We start from the raw sequence: 19,066 nt of genomic DNA, 5'->3' as shown, positions 1-19,066 counted from the left end.
GTACAGCATGCCGCAGTTGGGAACGGCCGGTAGAATGATGAAGTCTATAATTTGAAGGAAGGAACATCGTGATCATATATGGGCAGAATACCTGGTTGAAACAGGTCGTCTTCTTGTCCTTCTCGCCATGTTGTAGATTGCAGAGAGCCACTTGAGATAATCTGGTTTGGCAATTCAGAAGAAGGTCCAGGCAATGCTTCCTCTATGAAAAGGATATGAGAGATACGAAATGATGAATGCCTCAAACAGGCGTCTTTGATACCCGTTATGTGATACATGGTTGTAGTTTTCCTGCAGGATTATTTACCTTGATGCGATTGTGCGGGAGGAGTCTCAATAGAAGACGGCGGCAAGTTCAACAGACGTGACGGCGTTTGTTGCCCAGCATTGTCACGCGCAGCTTGGACGAGCGTTGCAATTGCTATATTGCAAACAGATTGGTTACGCGAACGCCGCCTGAGATCGCCTTTTCTTTTATTTGTAGCAGAACAATTGCGTCTATGTGAAATTCTTGTGAACTGAGCGATAGCCAAGTCCAGCCCTGCACGTACCTTGTAAGAAAGCAGATAGGTTTCACTCATTGTCAGTCGATTGGATATATATCGGTTGTTCTGGCCCATGTTGGGTTTGGCCCTACGCTTTTGCCCCGTAAGCCCAGAACCGTTTTCACTTGCCGGTTTCCTTGTAACTATTTTGGCCTTTTCTGTGTAACCTTTTGACTTCTGAACCAGAACTGAATGTTGACCTGCCCATTTTTGTCGAACAAATAAGATGTAAACGGTCGCAAGCTGTATTGAACAGGCGTAGCTCCTGAACGTTCTGACCCATACCATTCTCGTTCTGCCACTAAACGTTATGGCCCCTATCATTCTGGCCTTCGCCATATACGCAAAAAAAGAAGTAACTTACCTATTATTTGCCTTTTTGGCCCGTTTTCCCCACCGTTCCGGCCCTTATTTTTTGTACCCTTATGGCCCCATTATTTCCCATTCTGGCCGGAACGGAGAACGGAACGGGGAAAAATAGGAAAACAATGGGAAAAGAGGTGGTATAGGAAATAAGAGACATAATTGGACTATTCTATCATAGCATTACATAATTTAAGTCAATATTGCGGTAGTTTGTGTTAAGTAAATAGCGTTGAATAGTTGAATTTTTACGAACTGGTAGACGACTCCAGCGCGGAGCCCGACGTGTAATACCGTGTAACACTGTCTTTTAATACTATATATAACTAAACTATAAGTTTTTGTACCATACTATCATTAAGTTTCTCACTATGATATTATTGTTGTACAGTAAATAATATGGCTAACAACACTAGTTTATGTGTATATATAATGACACTAATTTTCTTAGTACAGTAATGAAGTTAGTGATATACACTATATTTCTATACATACTATTATTATCAATACCGTAGCCTATTACCTACTACCCGAACACGTTATGGTAGTACGTTCAGATTCGTAGATAGTATGGTATTGAAAGCGATAGTAGTTATTTTTCTAACTTTATTAGTATAGAAATAAAAAGACTTGAGCATTGAAATATACGGTATTGCACAAGATTACACGTTGGGTTTCTCGGCGGAGTACGTACATATACCAGTTCGTAGAAATTAGATTATTCTACGCTATATCAACTCAACACAAACTAACGCAATGTGGACGAACGGTATTATTTTACGGTATTAACTTAACACAAACTAACGTAATATGGACGAACGCTTTTAACTAAACACAAGGTAATGCTATATGAACCTAAATTATGCAATGCTATGTTGGAAAATTGAAACTGTATCATTAGTTTGCTGGTAATAACTTCTATATTCATTGGTTTTCTCGTTTGTTCGTTAAGAGCAGAATGGGAAACAATGGGGCCATAAGGGAACCAAAAATAAGGGCCGGAACGGCGGGGAAAACGGGCCAGAAAGGCAAATAATAAGTAAGCTACAGTTTTTTTGCGTATATTGCGAGAGCCAGAATGGTAGGAGCCAGAACGTTTAAGGGCAGCAGAACGTCCAGGGAACCCGAGAACTAACCAAACCAAACAGAACTCAACCGAACCCAAGCTAATGTCGCCCAACCATTTGTTTACATGGCTTCGTGGAACGGTTCTTCGGTTAGGATCAGAAACGCATTTTTAAAAACCGAAAACGCCCTTTCCACCTTGCAAAAAACACATGTTTGTTTCAGTCAGTTTTATTTTGATTGAAACAAACATGGTTTTCCATGTTCGTTTCATTCCAGAAGAGATTGTGGAACATTAAACTGAGTGAAACAAACATGGCTATCCATGTCAGTTTCAAAATAGTCTTGAATAAAAAAAAAGAGGGAGAGAGAAAATAAAACCATACTGCCTTGAATAGACGAATGAGTGGTTTGAAAGTGAAATGAATGCACATACTATAACCGGCATGTGTTTGTCATCCAGTTATGTTGCTCAATGGGAAATTTGAGTCAAAGAGAAGCAAAACCAAAGACTACTGTAACAAAATTGCGTTTAAATTGTATTACTTACGTTCTGAAAACACTTTTGACTGTTGAGTACTGACCGTTGTGATGGTGAACCTGATATGGTGACGACGGCGATGCAATGGTGACGTCTTGTTCGTTTCAGCTTTTGGTATCATTTGCCTGTTGCCAAAATTCCCTATTAAACCAATTTCTGTTTTCCTCAATAGCTACGGGATGAAGGCAGAAACCTGGGGGTGATTTGGTGTTTCATGTTAAATGTCTTTGTCATTATTAGAGCGTTGATTTCGCAAGGAAAACGACGACTTGTGCGTCATATTCTTTGTAAATGAGATCATTAAATAAGGGAATTTGTAGAACGTGTTCCCAGACAGAATGTTTGGTTTTTTTTGGTAAAAAAACCGTCACAGTTGTACCATCCACATTGGCGGGAAAAAGACAGCTTTTGTCCGTTCAATGTCGACGCGGAAAGTGGAAAGAAATATTAGTTGAGTCCCAAATTGGTTTTTTTATGGGCGCATAATTTTTGTTTCTCATTGGCCCAAATGAGTCTAAAACTGGTTTGGTTCCTTTTTTGGCGTGTGCGCTTTGGAGAATCTTAATTATTATGTTTCTTGGCAACTGTGCTTCCAATTGGGAAAGAAGAAGTGAAAGTCTCTAGTAAAAAAACACGTACTCGTCCTGTGTGTGTCTGTGTGTGCTGAACTCTGATAATTTTATGTGTTTTTGAAACAAGAAAATAAAATTGCCTTCTAACAGTGAAAATATTGGGCGACGACAAAAAAAGAAAAGTGCAACAAAATATTGTCGCGGTTATTGAGGCCCCATGGACTAGTTGTCACGTCCGGCGCTCCTGTATCAGTTATTGACCGCAACTCTACCCGAGATGTCCGGCAGTCTTGTCAGCGGATATTCTCCCCGGTAGCTGCTGTCCACATAAGTGCATAAATACTCGTACGTTTCCCTTGCTGTGCCCCCAGTCTACTTATATCTGTTGTAGTGTTATGTACGTTTACGGTGAATAAACGTGTCTTAGTCACTACCCGGGTCTTCAAGTAACTCCCCACGCTACATGGTGGAGATGCAGAACTTGTGGTAAGTCCTTGCGTTGTTACTCTTTTGCTCAGGTTGTGCGGAGGCGGGGGCTGTTAGGGGCTTCCGAGAGTCGTCGACCCAACTGGCCACGCGCCTTAAACTGTTGGGGTACGAAGCCACAGCACCGGCCGTGTGACGGGCGATTAGTGTGACAACATAGGGACACCATAAGAGATTCTAGGGAGAACGATGAGACCTAGTAGTGACTAATGGGGCTTAGGATACGGTAGGTTACCGTTGTATGCGATCGGGAGATCGGATTTAGACGAAGAGTCGTTCGTCAGGAGGCGGTAGGTTACCGTTGTGAGCGATCGGAAGATCGGATTTAGACGAAGAGTCGTTCGTCGGGAGGCGGTAGGTTACCGTTGTGAGCGATCGGAAGATCGGATTTAGACGAAGAGTCGTTCGTCGGGGAGGCGGTAGGTTACCGTTGTGAGCGATCGGAAGATCGGATTTAGACGAAGAGTCGTTCGTCGGGAGGCGGTAGGTTACCGTTGTGAGCGATCGGAAGATCGGATTTAGACGAAGAGTCGTTCGTCGGGAGGCGGTAGGTTACCGTTGTGAGCGATCGGAAGATCGGATTTAGACGAAGAGTCGTTCGTCGGGAGGCGGTAGGTTACCCTGTGAGCGATCGGAAGATCGGATTTAGACGAAGAGTCGTTCGTCGGGGGGCAGTAAGTTGCCGTTTTAAGCGATCTGAGGATCAGATTTTAGACAAATAGTCAGAAGGCAGTAGATGAGTGGGGGTGCTGGTAGAGCCAGGGGAACACAACGCCCTCGCGACGAGTTTGGGCGATTTGCGCCAAGGGTTGATCAAGCAATTGTAGGTGGTATCGTCGAAACCCTCAACCCGAGTAACCTTGTGCGAAGAAACGGGAGTCGAGTGGACGACTGTGTAGGTGAGCCAGGAGGATTATCCGGGTGGGAAGACCGTACACGGGTAATAACGAGAGAAAGTAATTTGGGGCAACATCAAGCTAGTATTAGCGAGGAGGAAACTCTAGCGTGGGCGGACGGCGAGGACAGCTCTGATTCTGAGGACAGTGAAGAGGGAGTAGAGTGGGATTTTGGCGCTTTTCGACGGAGATCTTCGGTTGCAAGCGCTCGATTGTTACGCGGCAGGTTAGCGAGAAATTCTGTTGTGGCCGCGGCAGTCGCCCCCTCAATACCGTAGGGATGGCAGCCCAAATCAAATTCCAAACTCCACCCACATTCACCGGTCGGGATGGGGAAGTCGTAGTGAGTTGGATCCATCGCTACGAAAAGGTGGGTAGATACAACCGATGGGGTGAAAACGAGTTACGGGATCACATTGATCTGTCATTAGAGGGGCTGCGGGCAAATGGTATGCGTGCATGGAGGCAACGGGCAATCTTCCCAATGCGTGGTCGGACGTACAAGGGCCCCCGGTGGTCAGGGGAGTTAAATCGACACTGTTGACACAGTTTACGCCCGTAAACTATGTGCGACATAACGAGGCCAAATTGCGTGCCAGGAAGCAGGGAATTGAGGAATCGACGACCTGGAGTACTACTACGACGTGCTTGATCTGTGCAGGAGGGTAAACGCGCGTATGGCCGAAGCCACGAAGCTAGCGTATCTCTGGCAGGGGTTGAGACCTAGTGTACTAGAACAATTATGGAGCTTAAAGCCCACTAACTGCGATGAGTTCCTCCAGGAAGTAAAGCGCTTCCAGGAGATGACCGATCGAGGGAAGCAATACGAGTGGGATCTGGGAGTTATGGGAAGGCTGGAAAGAACCACGTATGACCCATCGCAGCAAGATGCAACGGTAGAAACGAGGTTGGGAAAAATCGAGAGAATGCTGGGAGTTATGGGAAGGGAGGAAAAAACCCACGTATGACCCATCACAGCAAGATGAAACGGTAGAAACGAGGTTGGAAAAAATCGAGAGAATGTTGGAGGAATTAATGTAGAGAAGAAAAAGAGCGGCGTGAAAGCAGCCGGAGACAAAGAAAGAGAAGCAGAGGGGAGGACTTGGCCAAGCTGAAGACACAATTGGTGGAGAAGAGCGACACTGCATGGAAATTCTTCGATGGCGGGAGCGGTTGACTTGCTGAAAGTGGAAAAATCCCCCAACTTATGTTATTTTATGAACTCATGTACTGTTTTTTTCTCTCTCTCTCTCAGTTGATGTTTGGCATGGTGTTGTCTTTGTAGAGTGTAGAGGGATCAAATGTTTTCCATGGTATGTTGAGTTTTTGGGATATAGAGTTTTATAGGAAAGTAATAGCGGTCGGGACGACTCGCTATCTAGAGAGGGAGATGTCGCGGTTATTGAGGCCCCATGGACTAGTTGTCACGTCCGGCGCTCCTGTATCAGTTATTGACCGCAACTCTACCCGAGATGTCCGGCAGTCTTGTCAGCGGATATTTTCCCCGGTAGCTGCTGTCCACATAAGTGCATAAATACTCGTACGTTTCCCCTTGCTGTGCCCCAGTCTACTTATATCTGTTGTAGTGTTATGTACGTTTACGGTGAATAAACGTGTCTTAGTCACTACCCGGGTCTTCAAGTAACTCCCCACGCTACAATATGGATAATTTTTTATTATCTGTTGAAGCAGATTTCTCTGTTGCAGGATTTAATAATGGCGGTGGTGTGGCAGGGGGGGAGAAGATAACTGCGCTTATGAGGATACAACTGAAGAGGCAGTGTTCATCAATGACGATTCCCAGCAAGTAGAACACCAATGGAAGTGTTCTGAAACAGTAAGTGAATTTTACAACGAAAATGACATGGATCCGCTAGAAAGTTCTGATGATGAATGCGAGCTATTTAGCGATGATGATGGAACCAAAGATGCATGGTGTGATGATGAACTAACAACTGAAATCCAATTAGTTGATGACGTTCCAGCACGTGGTTTTAAAGATAAACTTGCGTCTTATGCCGTCGAATATCGCGTTAAACAAAATGCCGTTGACGGTCTTTTAAATAATGTGCTACCAACTATGCCCGATTACGACAAATTAAATATTCCAAAAAGTTGTAAAACGCTACTTAAAACAATGAAGACAACACCACTTAAAGAAGTTGAACCTGGTCAATATTATCATTTTGGGCTCGCTCGTCGTATTCAGTATATGCTTGATAGGTACGGAGGCCATTTGACCGAAACCTTGGATGAAGTTTTAAAATTTCTTATAAATGCCGACGGCCTTCCACTTGCAAAAGCATCCGGATGCCAAGTTTGGCCAATTCAATGTCGGTTCTTTAACTCCTTGATGGAGAAATGGCCTCCATTCCTACTAGGAGTTTACCAAGGTAACTCAAAACCAGCAAACGCCAACGACTACTTGGAGGATTTTGTGAACGAAGCCCTTCAACTTCAGCGTGACGGATTTTTTTATCGTGGCAAAGTATGAAAAATAGTCATTTTTGGATTTAGTTGTGACGCACCAGCCAATGCGCTAATGAAGTCAATCAAAATTCACAATGAATATTAATGTTGTCCAAAATGTGTGGTTCATGGCAAGTGGGCGGGCCGCGTAGTTCTCGTGGAAACATGTTCTCCACTTCGTAATGACAAAAATTTTAGAAATAAAACTCACGAAGGTCACCACACAGGCACGTCAATTTTGGAACAATTGGACATCGACATGATAAGTGTATTCGAAATTGATTATATGCATTGCGTGTGCCTTGGTGTAATGCGTAAACTCTTGTGGATTTGGATCCGTGGCCCTCTTGCTATAAGAATTGGTCGTCAAATTATTGACCTAATATCTGATGCGTTGATGAATATTGTCGATTTCATTCCAAATGATTTTTCGAGAAAGTCTCGTTCTTTAGCTGAGCTTGCACGATGGAAGGCGACGGAATTGCGCCAATTCCTTTTGTACACAGGTCCAGCCGTATTAAAAAACATTTTCAAAGGAACAAAACAACTAAAAGATTTCTACAATCACTTTATGTTATTGCACACAGCAATCAAAATTCTGTCATCGCCCCATCTCTGTCAAAAAACGGAATATAACAAATACGCCAAAGATTAATTGATTCTATTAGTGGAACAATGTAAATTTCTTTATGGGGATTCGTTCATTTCCTACAACGTTCATTGCCTCATTCACTTGGCTGACGATGTAATTAGATTTGGAGCACTGGACCGCTACAGTTCATTTACTTTTGAAAACAACATGAAGACAGTGAAGGCAATGGTTCGAAAACACGAATGCGTTCTAGCTCAAATTGTTAGGCGTATGTGTGAGCAAGAAACTAATTTGATTCATTCCAACCAGATGGTAACTAGAAAAACTCTCTTGAAAATTAAACATGCTAGTAGGCCCATTTTAAGTACAGGACCAGGAAAACAGTTCAAAGAAAATCATTTTAAATCAATGGTTTTGAAATGTGATAACGCCAACAGCTGCGTGATTCTCGAAAATGAATCCGTAGTTAAAATCTCAAATATAATCGAGCATAATAACGCAGTCGTCATCGTTGGACAACAATTGAACTGGCAAAAACTGACTTATTTGCTAAGCCACTTCAATCTTCAAGAATTGATATTTATTCAGTTAACACTTCTAAAATGTCGTGTCAGAAATCTTGGCCAATTTCAGCAATTAAATGCAAAGCATTGTGCATTCCTTATTCATCGAAAAAGATTTTGCAATTTTCCCGCTAATGCACAACGAAAATTAAATGTTGAAATCTGGCAACGCGCAACGTGACGACCTCATTGACGAAAGTGACGAACATCAGAGTGTGCAGATTTTTGTTCTAGCCACGTTGAACTAAGTGTCGAAAAGTGTGTGTCGAATTTTTCCAACATACTGTCATTTTGAATAGTTTATCGTTTATCTCCTGTCTACGTGAGATTTAGGTATACTGAGACTCAGAGTCAGAGTTATCTCTGGGTATACTCAACAAAGAAAAATAAAATTTTACAAGAAAGTGTTCTGCTGCTCCCAATCCAGCATGGCTCGAGGAAAGGTTACACCACAAACGGCTCAAATTCTAGTTTATGTAAGTTGGAAATTTGTTATGAAGTATTATTCCCAATAGTGTATTATTAAATTGATTTTTTAGTCTTTTGCTATAGTTAAATTCCACCATGTTGGAGTGGCTCAGTTCAATGTGGCTCCTCTCAAATGGGTACAAAAGACCGGGAATAAGACCAAAATTTACTGGCCAGGTGAGGATGATGCAATTACCCCAAAAGCATTAGTAAATTTGATAATGAAGGAAGCTGTAATTGACAAGGAAACGTGGATGTTGTACAACATAACAGTTGTAGCCAAGTTTGGTAAGCTAGTAATAAGGCATTCAGCAAAACATATGTCTTATCGAACTAATTCTTATGGATAAATATTTTTCCTTTTTTCAGACACTTATGCAGGAGCACAAAAGAAGCTCGACAGTGCTATTGCTGGTGAAGTGGTGCTCAGCACAGATCTTGACAACCGAGGCAGAGGTGGAAGGAATAAAGCTAAGAAAAGGAATGCTTACGCTGCATCTGCTCTCCCTCCCACTTCAAGTAAAAAAGGGTCCGTGCTGCTACTAGTTGTTCAGATGGAGAAGAAGACAGTGAAAGTAGCTCGCATATGGGTTCTGTAGAACTAGCCCCATCTTCTTCCAGTGAAAATGACATTCGAAGGAATAAAGCTAAGGAAAGGAATGCTTACGCTGCTTCTGCTCTGACTCCCACTTCAAATAAAAAAAGGGTCCGTGCTAGTTGTTCAGATGGAGAAGAAGACAGTGAACGTAGCTCGCATATGTGTTCCGTGGAACTAGCCCCATCTTCTTCCAGTTATAATGACATTCCTCAAGACAAGAGTCAAGTAACTGGTAAGAAACAAGTGCCACCAACATCATCAAATGGTAAAGCTGTCACAGCAAAACAACCACAACTTCAGCGTCCAACTATTCCATCTGGGCTTGGAAAGAAACCAGCAAATTCTGAAATCAGTCTCAGCACATCGAAAACAAAGTCGGCACCACCACCGAGAGGTATGCACAACATATATTCACAATTACTATATTTTGAATCTTTTATTTTCTATCGTGTAAGCTATAGGTTCTGTAGATAACACAGAAGGTGGAGCAAAAACTGTTGGCACAGAAGTGGTCCCTCTGATTTATGCCAAAAAGTCTACATTGCCAGACTATGGTAGTAAATTTACAATACTAATTATAAATTTAAGAACTTCTTCTCATCATTTTATTTATTATGCTCGTGTAGGTTCGTTGGCAATGGACGGCATAGGAAACGATGGAATTTCTAGTGCAAATAAGTCGTCTACTTCAATGGAGTTTGGCATTTACAGACAGCGTTCAACTACGGTTAGAACAACAGAAGCTTCCCAAATTTCAACTTTTGTTTCTGGTAAAAATTAACTTTTTGTATTATACCATTACCATTTAAATGGATCAGCTTTTATCGTTTCTCCCTTTTCAGATTCAAAGAAAATTGATTTCTTAATTGAACAAAATAAGAGGATTCTTCGCGGCCAAGAACAGATTAAAGCACAAAATTTAGATATTAAAAATACTCTCGCAGGTGTGATGGACAACACTATTCCGCGAGAACCAGATTTAGACGGAATAAAAGAGGAGTTTCATATTCCAGTGACAGATTTTAAGTTTTTCGACACCCTTAATGCTGTCCTCAAACAGGACAAAATCAAGAGATCAAAAATGGTATCTAGCATTGTCTTCATTTACAAATTTTACCTTTTAACGTATTTTTTATTTTTGTAGAGGACGTACTTAATTGGTGTTGGCAGTTCACAAAGTCGAGTTGTTGGTAATATGTTATCAAAACTAATGAAGTTTTCAGTAGGAGCTCAATTCTGCCTTAAAGGACAAAATGCGAACAAACGCCGCTTTGACAAGACTGAAATTATGGATTTAGTAACTGGTAGGTTGCATTTCTTATATTGTAATCGTTTTTTGAATGAAATGAAATGATTATGTTTTAAAAAATCGTTAAAATTTTTAGAGTGTGTTCGCTCAACTCCTGGTGTGCGTCTGACCGAAACTGATGTAAAAACAAAAATTGTTCGTTGGTTGAAATCGGCACCTAAAAAATTGGGAAAAGATGATACTGAAGATGAATTAGCTGAAAGCGGCGAGAACGATTACTAGAACTTTCGAATCCTACAAGATATTTTCAAGAAACTTACAAGTCGTCTTCGTTGATTTTAAAATATATTATTCTATCTCTATTACTGGTCAGCGGCGTGGCCATTTTTATTAGTCAAGTCAAAACTTGGCAATATTTATTTTGAAGTGTTGGCATAATTTTAGCCAACGAATTGCTTATTATGTTACCTTGGTTTTTAAACTGTTTCATTTGTGTGATATCTTTATAAGAGCTTACTAACTGTGACTATTTTGATATATATTTAAGTAAATGTGTCTTAAAACGTTACATTGGCGAGAAATATATTATGAATTATAAAATTTATTTGTAATTTCAATAACATTATGAAAATCTATAAAATATTAAACCGAAGTATAAGACCAAACGCTCACAAAAAGCCAAAAACAAACCCTCAACACGCAAACATAAATCCAAGAAAGGGGCGAATATAAAACCAGCTTTGGCCCCATTTAATACACGGAAAACCGGACATATTAACCAGCAAGGTTCCGAGTGAGGTCCATGGAAAGACGTCTTTTAAACGGTACCCACGGTCCCAATCACTGGGTAAAAAGACGTCTAAAAGACGGAAGCGTTCTGTCTGGGTTCAATGCGTTGAGTTATGGTTGGAGTATAAATGGGAGTTCCGTGAGTGTTGGTGTCAGTATAGTTCATATATCTCCTACAGTGATGTTGTCTGTAAGTGACTTGTCTTCCTTGGAAGAAGTTGTAGAAGAAAACACTTTGGTGCGAAAAGATGAGTTTGATCGCGATGGAGATTTGGTAGAGGATGGTAATGGAGTGAGCGTTGGATCCATTTAAAAAAAACGAAAAGTGGCTCCTTCCCAAACGCATTTGATTAGGGATTTGGTTATTGATTTGTCAAAGTAGGTGTTAAAATGTAGTGCACTGGGTGTTAGTGATTGATGGCTGATTTTTTTTTGTTTCAGTTGGACGACCACGGCGCAGCTTATTAGAAAGACGTTTATTTCCAATAATAATCATATGGACGTGATTTTTTCCGATGGGGTCAAATGCGTCAAGGGGGTTATTTATCTTAATCTTTGCAGTAAGTTTGAGAATCTTCTTGAAGAAGGTAAAACCTACACGTTGAGCAAATGCCGACTGAAAGAATACAAAGGACCCGTACACAATCTACCTATGTTGGCTTTGCAGATGGAATTTTCTGCTTTTACAGAGGTGAGTTTTGAATTTCTTTTTTTTCTTTGATTAACTCTTGTTTGGTACGCTCTAGATTTATCTAATGTATAGTGATCCAGTGGTGACTCGTCATTATCCTATTCCTATCACTAGTTTGAGGGATGCTAAGGATTTGAAGCATAACAATAGGTCAGGTTTTTTTAAAATTCTATTTCGGTTTATTTGTTTTATTGAAATGCTGTGTTTCAGATCTTGATTGCATCGTTAAAGATTCCAGCAATGAAGTCATTATTTTTTCGCATTCTGAGAAATCCAAGAAGGAAGTTTTAGTGTACGATAGTTCCAGGCAAACAGGAACGTTTGCCTGGTGAAACAGTGAGTTTGTCCTTTTCTTTTCATGTGATTTGTTTTTTATCTTTTTGGCTTTTTTTTGTATAGTTTGTCTTCGACGTCTGGAATGGTGATGTTTCGCAGTTTAAAAATCTGAATGGTAATTACATTTACCGTCTTCAGGTAAGGGATGCAAAGGTGACGATCTTCCGAGAGCAGATGTATTTGGGCTTGTCTTTTAGCGGGAAAATTCTAGTAGGTTTCTTGATTGGTGATTAAATTTTGGGTTGATTTTGTGAATGTGATTATTTGTTTGTTTTCCTAGTTAACTCCTGTGTCAAAGAATTCCGCAGAGTATGAAACCGTTTGCAAGTGGCATAAGAAGAAATGTGTTTCGGATTCGAGTGTAACTAAAAATGGTGTCTGATCTTTGGTTATTCCAAGCTGTTTCATTTAGATTTTCTGTCATCTTTTTTTCGTATTTTGAATACAATCTGCAATTTGAACAAGTTGTTTTGTGTTTCTTTGTATTTGTCTGTGGTTTTTTGGGGTTTTTTGGGTAGGGGGGGGTTCCTGTACCGACATTTATTAACATGGCTTTACGTAGTTCTTCCAGGCTCTTGAAAGCGAAACTGTCTGTGCCAAAGAACCTCTCAGATTCTCTTCTGTATTCCCTCAGATGTTTCCAGAATAAAGAAAAATTAAAACAAAACAAAAAAAACAAGTTAATTTAAATTTATCTCAAGAGTGTATATTTCTATCCTTGTTCTAAATAGCTTTTTCTTGATTCTTAGGCTACCAGCATTTTAGTTGTCATTGGCATTTAAAACGGGGAATAAAATTCAAAAACATTGTGCAACACAAACAACACCTTACCCTTACATTTGATTTTTTTGAAAAACTTCTGTGAACGATTATTGGGGCGGAAACGTAAACGAATTAGTGGGTGTTGGCATCCGAGATTGAGGAGGGAGAATCATCCACGGCTGTGGAGGGAAAGCCATCCATGGTAGAGGCGGAGGCATTATCCATGTGTTGGATGACTGAGCCAACGACGGCGGAAACGGATGGACCATTAGTAGTGGGGCGGAGGAACCGCTAATGGTTGAGCGGACCGAATGTTAGTAATAGCGGCCCTTCAATATGGAAAAGTGGAATGATGGTTGCATGAAAAAAATTTTGTTGAAAATTTAATCCCTAATTTCATATCAAATAAAAATCCAAGACTTAATTGGATTAGTTTACTTTTTAATAGAAGTTTTGCTAAAAAGTCTGTTCGACTTTTGATTTCTTACAAAATCCATATTTTTTTAAACTATAATAACAGGCCCCTTTATGGGCACGGGATCGTCGTTGCATTTAGATGCAAGTCATGAAACTAACAAAAAATACCACAAAGATAAGAAATAGAAGTAGGCCTACAAGAGTCACAATAACTATTTTTCAGTGACCATAAAATAAAGATATGGCTGCCTAGTGCCTAGTGGAAAAAACGGCTAACTGGTAGCATTCCTTACCTTCTAATAGTTTTAATATACGATGACGAAATCACGAAATTTTTCAATCTAATAAAACGGTAAAGAGTATATGTCTGGTCTTACACACGATGGACGTAAGAGGATCAAGTGCAGAGTCTGCAGACGACAAGAAAGGTAAATACTAAACAGTGGCTGGGTTGTACAGGAAAAAAATTCTAAATTGGAAAAAAATCCAAAACAAATCTTTATAAAGGATTTGGATTTGATTTGAAAAAATCCGGGTTTTTTTTGTGGGGATCAAATCCGATCCAAATCCAAGCCATTGAAAAATAAGGCAAATCCAAATCCAAGCCATTGAAAAATAAGGCAAATCCAAATCCCTTAAAAATCCGTGAGGATTTGGATTTCATTGGATTTGGATGTGATTTGAAAAAAAAATACGAAACACTGTATTATACACTTTCTATGTCTCATCAAGAAAGCTATGTTTCTTTTCTTTTTTTTCTTCTTCCTTATGGTGATTGCTGTGTTGCCACTTGATCCAGCTAACGGAGGTTGTTGTTCTGGTTGTGGCGTAGTTGACGTTGGTGGCAAAGTCCGTCTTAACGATGTTGTACGTGAGGATGGTGTAGTGATGCTTGTTGATGAAGGCTCCGGCGACAGATACCGAACAACATTTTCCACGTTTAAATCATGATTGCTGTTAGTTGACGTCTCTAGTGCTTCACTTGATGACGTGACCGTTGAACAAGGTTGTTCCTCGTCGTTTTCAATCTCTGGTGTTCTGGAAACTAAGTGTTAAACATATGTACTGGATTGAAGTAAATTGTGAATAATTACCTGGTAGTCTGTAACTTCCGTTTTGCATTGAACTGTCGCACTAAACTGTGGAGTTTCGCTGTTTTAGCGCCCACCCATTGATTGTCCGAATCAGGGTAACCAGAGAATTTTACTAAATACTGGTCTTTTTTTCTCCCAGTTTCGGAGAAAACAACACTGAAAAGAAAACCACCCCCCCCCCCCCAAAAAAAATGCTTTTTTTAAGTACTCAGATAAGACACGTAGCCTAAACAAAACTTACCGCCGATCCAGTAGTTCCTCCACAACGTAATCCATGTCGTCCACAAATTCTCCGCGGTCACGTCCTAGGAAACATTCCGCGTTTTCAAGCGACATGTTCAACGTAAAACAGTCCAACTTCAACTGAAATGTGACGTTGGTCAGTTTCAGGTTTTGGTGCTGCAATGGAGGATTCCCTAAGGAATTTAAATTTTCCCGTGCTATTCTCCGCTTCCTAGTACTTACCTTCTTCTTCTTTATTAATAAAGAAGATTAAACAGTCAGTATTCAGGAGTCACCAGTGTTTCCAAAACGTAAATAATACTTTTCTAACGCAATTTTGTTACAGTAATCTTTTACTTTGTTTCTCTTTGACTCATATTTCCAATTTAGCAATGTAACTGGATGGCAAACAGATGCCGATTATCATATGGGCATTTATTTCACTTTTATACGCCTGACTCGTCTATGCAGGGCAGTATGGTTTTATTTTCTCTCTCTGTTTTCTTTTTATTCAAGACTATTTGAAACGGACATGCACAACCATGATTGTTTCAATCAGTCTTATTTTCCTTCTTTTCTTCTGAAATGAAACGAACATGGGTAACCATGTTTGTTTCAGTCAGATTAGTTTGTTTTACTGTGTAATGAAATGAAACGAACATGGGTAACCATGTTTGTTTCAGTCAGTTTTATTTCTCACATTCTCTTCTGAAATGAAACTAACATGGGTAACCATGTTTGTTTCAGTCACTTATATCACATATGGTCTTCTGAAATGAAATGAACATGGGTAACCATGTTTGTTTCAGTCAGTTTTATGTCACATATTCCCTTCTGAAATGAAACGAACATGCCCAGCTAGCAGATCTTTATTGGTAAAATATTTTTTCCGACAATATTCTTCGGTCGATAACCCATATATTGGTATAATATTATATTTTTACTTTTTTGCGACAAGGTGGCTGTTAAATTTTTTGTTGTTTTCCCAATAAATGACTTTTATCAAAGAATAATAAATCTATATTATTTTTTGTTATTTTACCAATAACGGACCATTAAGTAAGGAATCGAACGTTGAGTTATGAAAAAGCTATATTCTTTTTCATTTACCATGCGTTAAAAATCCTAAATAACTTTTATTGTATTCATTACGTTAGTTCTGTATACATAATTTGCCCAAATGAACAAATCATAGCCTAAAAATCGAAGTCGTTCATAGGTCTCGAACAACTAACTATTGAATCACGAATATAACACTTTACCTCTACGCCACCGTGTTATGATTTGTCTTACACATTCAGGATGCAAATGTCAGTACTGTTATTTTCGATAACTTTAAATAAAACTGATTGATAATTCTTAATTAATTAATTAATAATACTGTTTTATTTGTTTTGAAATGAATGTTTGAATTTTTTGAGCCTGGACGTTTTTATGCATAATTCACTCAAAACAAATAAATTCGTAAACATACATTTCTTTTGAACGTGTTTATTTATTTTGCTGCTTCATAATTACTGTGATGACAAATGTAGTAGTGGAATCACTAAACCATAATCGCGCATAACATTATTTCTTAGAAAAACAGCTTTTATAGCATTCTTAATTTCATTTTTATTCCATTTTTTCTGCCTTATTAAGCCGCGCACTTTATATACATTTAATTCAGATGCTTTAGCTGGGTGCGAGTAGAACTCTTCAAAGTTACCATCACGCCTTTTTCTATTCTAAGAGCGTAACCTGTAACATATAATGAATCCATAGCTGTAACTTTAATAACTATTGGATGACTAGCCCTTGGAACGATAATATAGGAATCATTTTTAGACTGTGGAATGATAGTAGCGAATGTATCATATGATTTCGATTTTCCGCAACGCTCATTTAATCCAGTTCTCTTCATCGCACTTTGCATAGCATCGATTTCTGATAACCTTCGCACAATTTGCTTGAGAGGAAGTCTTGAATTTCTAAGAAGCCTTTTGAGTTTTCCTAAATAGTTTTCAAATCCAAAACAACTAAATGTATCTAACGCGCCATGAATAAGAACGTCTCCTGCCAAATGGATCAAAGAGTGGATATTGTAAACAATATGAAAATCACCATATAAAGCTGAAAAGTTCGTCACAAAATGTCTCAGGACTTGATCGGCATATTTTATATGGTCTACCGTAGATTTCGGATTGCAAAGTATTCGAATAGCAACAAGGAAATAAATAAAGTGTTTGTACTGATGACAAGGGAGGATGTTTCTTAAAATATATATACCAGTGTAGAGAAGAAACGTCCTAAATTCTGTGGCTTTCCAGTTACTTATATCCTCAAGCGATCGACCTTTTCGATTGAATTCCTTTGGTAGTTGCATGGCACATAATCTGATTAATTCATTTATCAATCGTTGTGGTTGCTTACTCAGGCAATCGGGGTGTTGTTCCAACCAAATCATTTTCAGAAGGCGTTTCATGGCTCCAAAACAAACCAGGTGAAGATAATCCAACGGTATGTCAAACACCATGTCTAAATTATCGATTTCTTCAAGAGGGCTAATGGAATTATGATGATGTTCATCAGAACCAGCTCTAAAAGACTCATCAGTTCTGAAAAGCATTTTGAATTTACTACAAGAAATAATTCAGTAGCTTTTTAACCAATAATAAATACCTTAAAGCTGCCGTTAGTTGTGGAAACGTCGTTCTATTATCAGATCTCATTCCATGTGTTTCGCATCGTTCACATGCGCAATATCCCGTGTGTCCAATGATTTGCTTGATTAATGCGCGAGCTGGTGCGTCACAACAGAAAGCACCAATTCGAATGTCAAATTTTTGCCCAAAGTGAAGTATTCCGTCGTTTAAAAGCGCTTTTAATTCGTCCAAAAAAGGCCGAAGATATGATCTGACGCTTAGCGGTTTTCCAACTCCACAGTGTAAAGTGACGAGAAATTCACTACTATCTTGACAATTAATAATGCGACAAACAATTGGCCAGAATTGCGTGCGGCTACTCCTCCAGAGCGGTAAACCATCAATATTAAATTGAAGAATAAGCATCATCAGCTTTTTTGTCGGCGTTCATCAATTTTTTCCTTATCCCTTCAATTAATCCAAGGTGGACGAATGAGTTGCTGTTGCATTGGACACCGTTATTTAACTTGGTTAAGTCGCAAACTTTCTTCTTCATAATGGTTCTTGGATCCTTAGGTATGTTATGCCCCAAGTCGCGTAAGAGATTTGAAATTTCAGCGATAGTTGTTAGAGAACAATTAGTCTTGATTTTTATCTGTGCGATACGCTCCGTAATGGTTAGTCCGTTAAAAGCTTCCTCAATTGGATTTTCATTTACAATATCATCAAAGTTGTTTAAAATTTCATCGCTGTAGCTACTATCGGTACTTGTGTTGTAATAAATTGCAGCAGAATCTGTGGTTGTTGTGTATAAAGATGATGTGTCATTATTATGTAAGGAGTTGTCAAAATGTGCCGCAGATACCGCAGATCTGTTATCTCTATCTGAGGCTATACATGAAAAACAGAGAAATGATTTGATTTGAGCCATAATAAAGTATTATTTAATTTTAAGATAATACCTGAAGATTCAAATTCAATCAATTGTCCCCTAGCACAAATGTCCTGGTGAAGTAGTAAATTTTCTATATATTTTAAAGACATTTTAAAGTTTAATCATTGATTAGAAAGTTTGTTTGTATCACTTTGCACGGAAAAATTATTATACCTGTCGTCATTCTTAAACTTTCATCTGTTAAATTTCTGTCGGATGTTCCACTATATAAATCATTGTCTGAACTTTCGCTTCGATTTTCTTCAGCACTTGTTCCGGAATCTATATTTAATAAAGTAGTTTTGACCAAATGCCTGAATCGGTATTATATTAAGATGCATTAATTTTATTTATACCTGATCGTTCTGATGAAGAACTGAAATAAGTAACCAAATTTTGCTCTTGCTGTTGAAGTTTTAGCTTTTGGATTTCTTTATTTACTTCCCTATTTTCTGTCCACCTAGACGAACTCATGATTGCAAATCATATGACACAAGCGTGGTTAATTATGACAGGCCATCCATTTATTGTGGCAATAATACATATAAATTAAAAAAACTGGAATTTTATTGTAGTACTATTGTTATTCCGCTAGATGAGTTCTCGAATAGACGAATTAAGCTTCTCACAAAATGGTCATGCAACGTTGCGTGCCGTTAGCATCATCAGAGGCAATCACGTTTATCAAGTCTGCGTTCTGCTACCAAGATGTCTGCAATAGTACGTTTCCCAGAAAAGCCATACAAGCGGTATTGGGTCGCAAAAGTTTACGACGATGAAGTGGCAAATA

General features: G+C 39.2%; 2 protein-coding genes across 2 annotated transcripts; one reads left to right on the top strand and one right to left on the bottom strand.

Annotated features, from left to right (window-relative positions):
- Positions 1–8,211: 8,211 nt before the first annotated feature.
- Positions 8,212–9,549, top strand: LOC123474669. The gene is made up of 3 exons (XM_045177061.1): positions 8,212–8,568; positions 8,632–8,848; positions 8,930–9,549. Exons 1-3 carry the CDS (start codon positions 8,521–8,523, stop codon positions 9,157–9,159), a joined length of 495 nt encoding a protein of 164 aa, XP_045032996.1. The 5' UTR covers positions 8,212–8,520; the 3' UTR covers positions 9,160–9,549.
- Positions 9,550–17,748: 8,199 nt separating this feature from the next.
- Positions 17,749–18,755, bottom strand: LOC123474493. Its single transcript, XM_045176706.1, has 4 exons — positions 18,633–18,755; positions 18,451–18,558; positions 18,305–18,367; positions 17,749–18,233 (listed from the first exon to the last, which is right to left on the bottom strand). Exons 1-4 carry the CDS (start codon positions 18,748–18,750, stop codon positions 17,749–17,751), a joined length of 774 nt encoding a protein of 257 aa, XP_045032641.1. The 5' UTR covers positions 18,751–18,755.
- Positions 18,756–19,066: the final 311 nt, after the last annotated feature.

This window comes from Daphnia magna, linkage group LG7 (assembly GCF_020631705.1).
Source record: "Daphnia magna isolate NIES linkage group LG7, ASM2063170v1.1, whole genome shotgun sequence".
NCBI lineage: Eukaryota > Metazoa > Arthropoda > Branchiopoda > Diplostraca > Daphniidae > Daphnia > Daphnia magna.
The sequence above is the reverse complement of the archived record's forward strand: the minus strand, read 5'-3'. Positions and strand labels throughout refer to the sequence as shown.